The sequence below is a fragment of the Augochlora pura genome, chromosome 5, assembly GCF_028453695.1.
Source record: "Augochlora pura isolate Apur16 chromosome 5, APUR_v2.2.1, whole genome shotgun sequence".
NCBI classification, from domain to species: Eukaryota; Metazoa; Arthropoda; class Insecta; order Hymenoptera; family Halictidae; genus Augochlora; species Augochlora pura.
Window position 1 is genome coordinate 21151608 of NC_135776.1, and position 12192 is coordinate 21163799.

The 12192-nt window shown below is 48.0% G+C and overlaps 1 protein-coding gene across 1 annotated transcript in view; it reads right to left on the minus strand.

The window, feature by feature from the left end:
• LOC144469774 (lachesin) overlaps positions 1 to 12192 on the minus strand; it is a 259484-nt gene extending 247292 nt beyond the window's left edge. The window contains exon 1 of the mRNA XM_078180383.1: positions 11802 to 12192. Coding sequence (XP_078036509.1) covers positions 11802 to 12192 — 391 coding nt within the window. The remainder of the gene's footprint in view (positions 1 to 11801) is intronic.

The window sequence follows — 12192 nt, forward strand, 5'->3', positions numbered from 1 at the left end:
CCAATTTCGCGTGGATTAATGGGTCCGAAAGATATATATTGCGAAGGAACGAGGATCGGCTGCGACGTAAATTCTGAAAAAATAGCCGGCCTCGAAATAGGACGGTTATGGTAGCGACTTTTGCTCCAGATACGATACTAAGCGACGGGACGAGGCGTCGTTACGCGGGGGTGAGCCTCTAAGGGAGAAAAATTTCAATAGGAAGGGTCGGATCCCTTCCGATTGCTGCCATAAGCTCCGTGACGCGAATGTCCACGTATCCGCCGGCAGCTCAGCAGCGGAGATTAATCAGAAAATCATTTTTCCTAACGTGCCTCGGAGACCATTGCGGTACTGGATGTCGGCAACTGCGGATTCTTGCGCTCTAATTCGAGCGTCCAACTTACCAACGACGATACCAATTCTCGAACGAAACACTGGCCGATCTCGAACGAAGGTAGAGGAACGAGAGCCCGATGTACGGGGAGGCACGTACGGCCGCGATTCCAACGGCGTTTTTTACGGCGCGCATCGTAAAAAGTTCGCAAATTGCGTACGCAATGGCACGGCCGATTAAACGGCAACAAAAATTAATTTTCCGTGAGATTACCGAGCGATTAATAAACGGCTCCAAGGCACGGCTGGATGCTTTACGAGCGCCCGGCAGAAAGATTTAAGCCGCAAGGGTTCGCAAGGCGATCGTTAATCGGATTTGTGTCGCGAGCCAACTTGCACCAATCGACGTCGAACGTTGTTGAAAATTATTGACTTTACGGAATGTGCAGATCCTAGGAGGGGGAAACGAAAGATATATTATAATTAAGAAATGATATATAACAGGTCAATCGCATGGTTATTGCATGCCGCCACAGTAGAACGAGTCCGCACGTAGTCGGACAAGCGGTGCATCGATACTTGTTTATAGAGCAGATTTGTAATCCGCGGACAATTAAAAGAATAATCTGGTGTTAATTATTTGCGAGTCGCGGCTATGAAGATTACAAAACGTGCCCGCAATCCGATGGATCCGACGGATCCGACGGATCCAGCGGAACGGTAGAATTAGAAGACAGGCTGGAATTTTCGCGACTGGGTAATGCGGAACCTCCGCGGGAAAGGTGAACACGCGCATCAGTGGAAACCGACTGTTAACCGACTAACCGAATCTCCTTAATTAACATCCGCTTCCGAAACATCCGAAAACGCGTAAACGTTCGAGAACCGGAGAATTTACCGCATCGCAACGGCACGTTCCCCATAATAGCAATTCCGGTATTTCGCCGGTTAACCGAGGGCTCGTCGAATTTACTGATTTTCACCCGCGGCACGAAGTTCGACGGTAACGAGTAGAGGCCGAGCTTCCTCGACTAGAAGAAGACCATGGAACTGTCCGCTGTCGAAAAGACCTCCAAGAAAACTGGCGCTGCGCGGCAGCGAGGGAGTGCTGGTTGAACGAAAGAAAGGCGTGGGACGGTGGCTAACTTCCTAACCGAATTGTTAACTCGGTGGCAAGCAGCAGGCACCAGACAGAAGCAAACTTATCGGTTAACTTCGGTCCGGGCGGGGATACGACGAGATAAAAAAGAAACGACGGATCTCGGTGACCGGTGCACAGTCAAACGAAACGCCTATTTTATTGAACATCGTCGGCAAAAATATTTGGCTGGCCAGTAAATTATGGAGTTTCATTTTCAAATTTTTCCAAATTTGCGTCGTCTCCTATATTATATTTAGTTTCTAAATCTGATTTTCTTGTTTCATTTTTTATATCTTTTCACCCAGAAAATAGGTGTTTTGTTTGACTGTATGGCGCGGCAGAAAGAAGGAGAGAGAGAGAGAGAGAGAGATAGAGGAAAATAGAAGAGTGGAGGGAACCGTGGGAACAAGAGCCAGGCAGCTCGCAGCCTGATTTGGTAAACACGATTTGAATATCTGATTGCCAGTCGCTACCTTCAAGTCTCGCGCTTGGCAGCCTGGTTGCGCGTTTTAACCTCGTCTAATTTGTCCGCTCCCCGCGAAAGAAGGTACGAAAGAAGCCAGACGCGGTGCGTGTACGGACCATTCGCGTTCTCGAGCCGAACAACTTGAAATTATTTAGATTTTATAACACAATAGCGAACTTTATGAGCCAGCCCGGCCCGTGCCCTGCATTTCCATAAGAATTTAATAACACCGCAACACAGCACGCAATTAATGTACCTTTTTGCCCCGTTAGAGAGCCGGCTATTGCAGAGGGCGGCAACCATCAAAGGAAACACTCGAGAGTAGAGAGCTTTCTCTCCCGTTTTCTCTTCCGCTATCTCCGCCACTTTCTCCACCGTTTTCTCCGCCGTTTTCCCGCCGCCTCTTTACCCGCCACTGTCCACGCCGGCTTTCCTCGCCGCCTAACGACGTAATAAGAATTATACCCTCGACCGGTATAATATCTTGATTCACGTTTCCCCGGGATTAGATTGGCAGAAACGTTGAATTGTCGGTCTCGGCGACGCCGCCGCGCCGCGCCGCGCCGCGCCGGGACCCGGACAAAGGGCGGCTGGAGATGGCGTGTAATTAATAAATCGCGAGCATCAATGCTTTTCTTCCTGCGCCTCCCGGTCTCGCCTCGCCTCGCCTCGCCTCGCCTCGCCACGGCTCCGCGCGGCTTCCTTCTCGCCTAGGACGACTTTCAGACGCGAATTATAAACGTCACGCCCGCTCTGTAATTGCTTTAACCATTTCCTTCGCGCCAATGAATTTCGTTCCCCGTCCTTTGGTGCCGGTGTTTGTCGACGAGGCTGTTTTGCCCACGGTGCCGTCTCTGCGTGTTTGTCCGCCTTGTCTTCTTGTCGTTTTGTCTTCTTGTCGTCTTGTCTGCGCCCCATTCTTCGGGAATCTTCCTTTCGATTTAATCGCTCATACCGACTGTCCTTACCTCACCTCCGGCTCTCGCGATGCTTAAATTAGCCGATACGAATCGGATCCGCTCGGCGAAAGGAAACGCATCTATGTGTTTACGCTTCTTTTTCGTCCAACATCTCCCCCCTCTCTCTCTCTCTCTCTCTATCTATCTCTCTGTTTCTTTTTCTCTTTTTCTCTTGCTCCCTCGGCCTCGCCGTGCTTGTCCGTGGACATCAAATAAATTGAAACGCCGGAGCCGGCATCTGCATATTTTAATTGATCGACCCGCGCACGCAATTATATAATCAAAGCACTTCAGCAGGACTCATGAAATTTCAATGTGACGATATTAAATACGATCTCAAAGGACCCTCCAGCGCAAACAAATCCGACCCGACGAATCTGCAAATAATATTCGAGCACCGTCGTCGGAGAAATTTCGCTTTCGTTTCAGTAAGACTCTCCGCGGGCCCCTCCCGCGACGCAGCCAATCGTTTGCGAAGCCGATTTTCGTTGTTTTACATGGGAACCGGAGCAGAAAGCATCGCCGAACACTGTGCTCGAATAAAAATTCATTTGCTCGTGTTGAATTTCAATCTATCCGTTGAATAGTTAAATCAATCGGGCAAATACGTATTCATTTGCCACCCAATATGTTCTCGTTGTAAAGATATGCGCGTATAAGTATTTGTGACAACGAGATCGATTTACGGCCCAATGAGCAGTCGGTAAAGTGTTAAGAATTTCGGAGGGTATTGGGACAGGGTGATCGTCCAATCGCTGCAAAAGTTAAAAACGCTAAAGGAAAATACGAGATGAATAAGAGCAAGAGCGGACTGGAGAAACCAGAGGAAGTCAGATACGGAGGTCCGGAGAATTATAATTTTATGAGTGATTATGTCTGCGAAAATATTCAGTAGCTCCGTTAAGTCGTAGGAGGTGGGCTGGGAAGGCTACCCTGGTCGGCTAGCAGAATTTAGCGAGGTTTCCGGAAATTTATTTTAAATTGGATGTACTTTGCGGAGGAAGAAACTGTAACGCCGAGGCGGTCGGTGTTTTACGTCGTTGCAATTTCGTAATTTACCGCGGCAGTGTTCAACACTGATGGCCCGCATTCGCTTATTCCCACGGAATATTGACGCAATTTAATAACGGCACTGACACCACCTCGTAGCCCCAACTATCCCTACGATCAACATTCTCACTTTTATTTTACGGTTCGCGCGAATCCTCGAATTTATTTTCCTGCAGGATTATAAAATTAACAATTGCAACAATCCCATGTTTCGCCATAAATGCATAAAATCCGCAGACTAATTCTTGTACGTTATTTCCAGTTAAACAAAGACAAGAACTCCCTTATTTTTTCGAAAAGATTAAATCAATAATTAGTGCAATATAGTTGGAAGCGAGATATCAATTTTTAATAAGAGAAACGATGTTCCAGAATGTTCAAATGGTATTCTCAAACTTTTGGTTCTCAACAGTATCGCTAGTTTTTTGAGTGACAGTTGTTTTCGAAAATTGCATGGCATACGTGCTTCGCATAGGAAGTGTGACAGTAGAGGGTTGAACGAAGCACGAGTCACATAGGATTTTTCAAAAAGTTCTTCCGAAAGCTGCAAGATAATCTCGGAATGAAGATTGGAAAAACTGAAATCTCCCTAAATTACATAAAGTAGAATCCGTCGCGACGATAGAGAGAAGGTTCTAGCCTCGATCCACGCGCTTGGAACTAATCTAGAAAATGTTGTCGGATCTTTTAAAACGAACCGACGCGACGCTTCGAAACCTGGAGAATTAGATGACCGTTGTAGCGCCATTATCAGCATCGAAAACATTTCTCCACGTCCAAAATCACCGATGCTCGCGAACACCGCCGAATTATACGCCTAGACGATAGAGAGGTAAAAGTCGGAACACATCAGCCTCCGAAAATTTATAAGCCGTGCTTACAGAGTGCTCAAACGCATCGTTCGAGTCGGAAAAAAGGAGGAAGAAATGAAACACAAACGGCGGCGAGGAGCGAAACTGAAGAAAAGGACACACCAAAGTTCGAAACTATGGGAACTTTAAAGTCGACGATTGTCGGCAGACAGTCGCGAGAGGCAGAGGGCTGGGTGAATAGTCCCAGAGAAAGAGAAAGGAAGAGCTGGGAGAGCTTTCCCTCCGCACGTACGCAATCGGGGTGTGGCGAACGAACGAGGATGGGGACGGTAGAGAAAAAGAGAGGAGAAGAAGAAAGAAGAAAAAAGGGAGAGAAGAGAGAGCTGGGGGCTGTTGAGGAAGGGGTCGAAGGCGGCGCGGCGGTGGTCGGTCGAGGCGCAAAGGTGGAAGACTGTCGGCGAAAGTAAGCGAAAGGGGGAGGGGATGCCGGGGGAGGAGGGGAGTGTGGAGAGAGAGAGCGAGAGAGAGAGAGAGAGAGAGAGAGAGAGAGAAAACGAGAGGATGAGAGAGCCCCTAGTATTTCGCCAACTTGGTAAGCCGAGTCGAGATCTGCCGTGTGAGGATTTCTCTTCGAAAACCACTATCTACCTTTCTCCTCCTTCCACAGCTCCTCCTTCTCCCTTTCCTCCTACCCTTTCTTTCCTCCTTCCTTTTCTTCGACCGTCTTTCCCGCTCCACGGGCTTTGTTGTGCTGCTTTTTTGCGGCGCGAGACCGAATCTTTCGCGAGAAGATTAAGCTCACCGGATATCGAACCTAACCGACAGCCTCGACGACAACGTACCTGCGTGCACCACCGTCTTCTCCCTTGGCGAACACCGACGCCAACACCGATACCGACACCGGCATGGACACCAACAGTACTTACGTTCTAGGAACACTACGATCCTCTACCTTTTTCGACCTACCTGTCACCTGCGGCTTTTTAACACCGCTTATTGGCGACGACTTAGGTCTAATTACAAGTTGAAATCCGACCATTGGGAACACGTTCGGCAATCTTCTTGACTGTTTCGAATTCCCTACTAGGCGATAAGCTATCTAAATAATGCTACGATTAGACCATGGGACATTTAGGTATTTGAGAAATCTGCAACCTGCAGCTTCCGTCGACACAGAAAAGAATGGAACCAATCACCGTAAAAAGTATAAACCGCGCGCGCGGTACAATAACACGAAGACTAAATCCATCGACACGATATTGGCCGACACTATCAACCGACAGACAGCCGCAGCATATCAAAATCTATCACGTACCGCAACCGCCGACCCGGCCGAAATAAACTTCGCGCACCCCATGAGCCCCACCCACACTCCGGACCGTGCCGTTGGCTTCAAAAATTGCAGCATCGTTGCACATTTCGACGGCGGTGGTTCACAGAAATGCGAAGATGAATGGGTAAACGCGGTAATACAGCTATCTGGTTCGTGCATTTATTTCTAAAGCATGTTAAACTTATAATCAGTTTAAGTCATTCTTATAATCAGCTTATTAAATGAAAAGATAGAATTTATAATCTAGCCAAATCTATTGCACTAAATAAGCTGCAGAAAAATTCAGTTGAAAGTCGAGACTCGAAGAGACGCGATATTAACGGTTTCCGTAATGGCGAGCGGTTCCACGTCCATTTTTTGTTCTCCCCGAACGGCCATAAAGTACAATGGTCTAAGCAGAGGGTGCAAGGGTGGATTTGGTCTTAGGGGAGACGCGGAATCGAGGCATGGAAGATCGTCCGCAGCGACTGAACCATGATCAAAGATAATTCCCGATCAAAGATTAAGGATTACTCCCGTGGGTCGTGTGGCCCGTCTAGGAATCAAAGTCCAACGAAATATAAAATGCATGAAGTGAGAGTCCCCCGGGGGGCACCCAACCACTGGAAACCCCCCCCCCCCCCCCCCCCCCCTCCCACGACCCTGTCTGGATAGAACGTGCGCGGAAACCGCGTGCGGACCGTTTCCTCCTCCCGCGAACCCTCCAAGTAAGAGCGTTCGACGCACTGATACGAGTACAGTGCACATCGGGATAATAAAAACCTGCACGCTGCACAGCTAATCGATAGTAGTGAGTTTTTTTTTTAATTTTGTCCACCGACGACGGCACTGTTTAACCAGTCAATTTAAAATTCGGTCGGCCATCGGTTCGGTTATTATCCGCTCCGCAAATGACCCAAGCGAAACAAAGATCGCCTTGAACCTTTCCCTTCTCTCGGGACTCGAATCGTTCGTCTTCTAACATGAGGTGGAAACGAGTGGAAACGAGTGGAAACGGAGATACTTCGCGCTAATCGGATGAGGGACCGGATGAATATTCACGAACGCATACGCGCTTCCAGAGAAAAGTAGAATAATCCGTGCCGGACTGGGCCGGGCCGCGTCGTGTCCCGCCGCGTCGAGTCGGTCGCGCCTGAATTTTTAGTATTTCCTTCGCCGAAGAGTAAACGAAATTACAGACATCGCTACATATTTCACACCTCTATGGTAATATTCCGGGTGTTAGCGCAACGGCCGACGTGGACCGACTGACAACGCCAACGCGACACCCGGAAAAAAGCAAAGCGTTTGTCATGCGGTTGAAATAGCTGTAGATCTTTGCGACCATCGTTCCCTTCGAAATCAACTCGAGTGAAATCGTTTCAAAAGCCTCCAGAGTTTCAACGATTTAAATATTAAAATCGAGACCAAAAAGCTGTAAATTAAGGTTCCGATTGCGTCAAATATTTTGAATTTGAACGCTCCAGGTAACTATATAGTAATTGTTACTAGCGTTCGTTGCTATTATTAGCTACGTATGAAATACAAATTCGAAATATTTCGCTGTATAAAATTACTCATATTAATTAGACGCTTCATCCATTTCCCGTCACGACTTTTATCCACCTAAGGTTGTCCGTCTGTGCCCCGACCACGTGTTTCCCCGGAAAAAGAACGTTGGCCAAAGCAAGCTATCCCTTTTCGTTCACAATAGCACAATCATCGAGTCTCGAAACATATAAACGGTCGAAATATTTTTGGCCTAACCGTCCGAAATTATCCACGCGTTACCCTTAAAAGGGGACGGGGGGCATTTGTGGAGAGCGGATCGAAAGCTATGGAAATACCGTTGATATTTTTGCCACGTATGTTGCAGAGGCCTCGCGAGCATATTAGATATTAGATATTAGATTTAGCGTGCTTACAACTGTCGCTGTACCTAATTAGGGGCGCGCTCCCCTGCCGAAACAGATGGCAGCCCTCGGGCTACGAGATAATTCTCATGGAGAGAGATCGCGAGCGCGAGAAAGAGAGAGGGAGTATGATTCAAGGGTGGCGTAGCAAGAGAAAACCCCGACAGGGAATAGTTGTACGCCGGAAAACATAGGAATGAACGTCGGATAGAAACGAACAAAGAGGAATCGGCAGGCGGGGCGGAGTTCCGAGAGGGAGATAAGCAAACTTGAGAATAGATTCGACGGCGAGGAGATGTATGCTCGGGATCCAATTCGCGGGGCGACATTCGTTATCAAACTCCTTTAATAATTCATCGAAATTAGATAATGCCGCGGATTGGATAAAGGTCGACCGGCCAGTTAAACGAGGAGTAAGGCGCGTTTATTGGTTTAGAGGTTCCTCCGCCGATCCGATATCGAGACAATGAGTTGCCCTCCTCGTATTATCTCTGTTCGCGAAACTATCCGTCCGTCTATCCGTTCGGATTGCGCGCGTCGCCGATCGAATAATCGCCGCATAAAATTCGCATTCGCCGGCCGCATTGGTCACTCGAAAAACCAAGATCCGGTGATCCGGCTCGTAAAAAGCCACCGATCGCGGAGACGGACACACCGTGACGACCGAATGCTGCTCAATGTATGTGCATTATTTTCGCGATGGCGGCGCGCGGATTCGCGATCGCCTGAATCTTCGGCCGATCCGGCCGGCTCGCCACAGAATAAATTATGGACAAACGGAAAAATTCCGAGGAAATTCGTACCGTGGCTACGGCTGGCCGCATCATTTCGCTCGAGGAAACACCGCGGAAATTTGTTTGGTCATCGAGCGATAGGTTTGCTCGAACGCGAACAATGCGCACCACTTTAACAGATTCCCAACGATTTTATTTCTGTTCTTGTTTTTACCTCTGCTTGTATTTCTGCATCCCGTGGCGAACTAGTTCGGTAATCGCGGGAGTTTCGACAACGTTCCGATCGATCTTACGAGGAAAATGATGGACGGGGTTAATAGGGTCTGATCGAATGCAGGGGCATTTTTTGCGAAATTGAGCCCTTCATCACGCCATTAACGTTATTTTAGCGACGCTGCTTTAAAGGAGAATTGGGGAATATTCGGATTATTTCGAATAAATATTTATACAAGATAATTATCTGAATCAGTTGCCATTAATCGAACATTTATCCGAATATACCCGTTTATTTAATACATAGTTCTTTATCCGAATAACTTTTATTCATATTTATAAATTTATTCGAACAATTTTTTATTTCAACTCATTTTCTATAGATTAGTAATATAGAAAAATAAACCGACAAACTATAAATAAATACTTCATATTCTATCCTATTTAGTGAAATCAATGATTTACGTATAATGATCGTTTCGACATTGGTGTTTGTCTGTTGCAGCGTTCGCTTCAGCAAAGAAGCGTTAATCGAAGACCTAGACAATAATGATCGTTCCCGAAAGAAAATGTCCGGGGTTGCACCAGCAACGGGCCTTGTGTAGTAAGCGTCGGAGGCGTTGTAAGTGGTAGCGGGCTGCATTAGGGTCAATTCATTTGCATGCACTTTTCCGTCGTTCCGGCTTCAAAAAATATTTATCGCCTGAGGTTTTCCTCGCGACCGGGCCGCTTATGAATTATGCATGGTTGAACGCGCAGGACGCGGTAGCTCATTCCTGGCCGCAATTTCGCCATTGAAGTGTAATTTCGCGCCGCCACGCTGCGACGCTCTGCGCCGTGTATTAGGAACCGCCAACGAGCTTTTTGTGACGATGCTTACAAACGACATCGCCACGAGGTGTGTCGCTCGCTATCTTCCTGGCGGGAGAAGCTCAAAGGGCTCTTTGCCGGTCCGGTACCGTCGAAAGGGCACAAAGGCTACGGGAGGAAAGGACTGCTTCAGCTTGTCGCGAAATGAATTTAACGCGTGAAAATGGCTCGATTGAATTATCACCGGTCCGTCGACCAGGTGGGGACGTGTGCCAAAGCTACCTGTGCACCAACTGAGAGAGAGACGGAGAGAGAATTGGCGTGCGCGTGTGTGTGTCTTTGTGTGTGCGCGCGCGCATCACTCTTTGAGCGTTTACACAGCTTGGGGACCGCTTCTCCGTAGGAAACACGGCCCGGCGACGACGTCCTCAGAATTTCCCGCGGCCGAGATTCTTCGGGAAAAGTTTCCGGCCGGGACACGCGTGTGTATCGCATGAAATTTTAAGGGTTGCGGGAAAGAAAGCGAATTTCAACGAGAGCAGCAAGCCGCCGCGCAAACTAGTTCCCGCCGCCCCGACCCACCCTGCGGTCTGAATAATTCCACACGTGGGCGGAACGCATACCACGTGTCATTAGACGTCGTTAAAATATTTAAGCGGTCGTTTCATCTTTTTTCTTCTCACTCTCCCTCTCTCTCTCTCTCTCTCTCTCTCTCTCTCTCTCTCTCTCCATCTCTCCTACCTCTGTCTCTCTGTTTCTCGTTGGGTCGCCGTGTTTAACGTATCATCGCATATTTACGACTCGCACTATTCGGCGGCGCGAGGAATACCAACGTCAGAACGTGACTGCATACTTTTATGGCGTCATCCGTCATCACGCGCCTCCCTTCGCTATACGTGATACCGATACAGAAACTTCCGGATGAATGATTTACAAGGCACTTGCGTGCGAATTTTCGCGATGAGCTTGTCGTGAAGTGGATGAACGGTGATTCCGAAAAATCCACTGCCAGCCTTCCGCTCATTTACGCTCTGTTTTACTTGAACGTAAGAGATTACTTTAAGCGTCGTTAAGCGTCGCAAACTATTTCGCATGTTTCCTCGAAAGTGGAACGACAGAATAATTCTGTTACGCTTATCGTGAACTCATCGATTCATTTTATATGAACGGTAGAGCCTTGGTTACGCGAATAAAACAGACTGACAGGAACTATCGCATGATGGAACGGTTACTTAGAATTGTCTTACAACGATACCAGGTTTTGAGAGTAGACGTTTTATAGCGTAAAAATATTTCGCTGTATATCCTGATAGCTCATGGTTTAAATTTATTTTTGAAAAAGCTTTCCGAAATTTTGTTTAAAACAGTTTATTTGGCATTGATTTTGATATAGATAATTAGAAAGAGCTTCGTCGACGTATTTATCTCTGATTCTTTTTCACGAGGATTGTTCGCATTTATTGATAGATGGATCGCGAAAAATATAAGAAAAATTCCTACCATAGTCATAATGGACAAACGCTTATCTGGGATCGTCTCCAAAGTGTTTCGGTGTTATCTAGGCAGCAGTTTCACGCCGTTTGGATGGTACAGATCGCGATTGTCTTTCGTAGATCCTCTATCCAAGACAGAGGAAGATGGAAGAGAAATGGTTACTAACTAGCCTAATAATACTATGCTAACGAACAACTTTAGAGCGGCAAGTGTCGGTCAGCCATGACAGCCTTGTGCGAAAGCGTGACTGATAATAATGCTCGCCAGAATCGACGCAGCGATCGTAGTTGTCATCCGTAACGTTAAACGAGCAACGCACGCGTTGCACCCAGCAGCCTCTCCGGTCTAGTCGTATTCGCATGTCCGATATATCGCTTTGATGCTCGCCGCGCTCAACTACGCGAGGAGCCTGGAAAAACAATTGACAAAAGGGTTCCTGTGACAGGTGACGGGCGACAACAGTTAACAGGTAACAGGTAACTTGCAACCTGACCCCGTAACCCCGCAAAGTGGTTGGAACCATCGAAAGAAAAAGTGACATACGCGCCACGGTACGGAATAGGATACACCGATGCTTCTTACCGGTGGTGAACGCAGCGGAGGTCGGCCGTCCGTCCTGGATCAGGAGGCAAGCGAACACGAAGAAAGCCGCCATCCGTGGCAGGAAGCTGAAAGCCATGTCGCTATTTCTTTTAACAGACACTGGGATCCTCGAAGCCGACTCGGAACCGGTAGCACAAGCACGTTGTTCCGCTAACGATTGGCATCCGCAAACGGCGGCAGCAGTAGAAAAGCCAACCGGCCCGGCAGAGTCTCTCGCCGGATCGGAGCCCGTCTCGTTCGGATCGTCCCATCCGCGGAGCTGTCTCCTCGATCCGCAAGAACGTTTCACCACGCGCGCACGTCCTAGCTCTCGATCGGCCTGCATCCACCGGAAGCGTTCGCCGGAGACGTATTCCGGGCGATCCTCCAT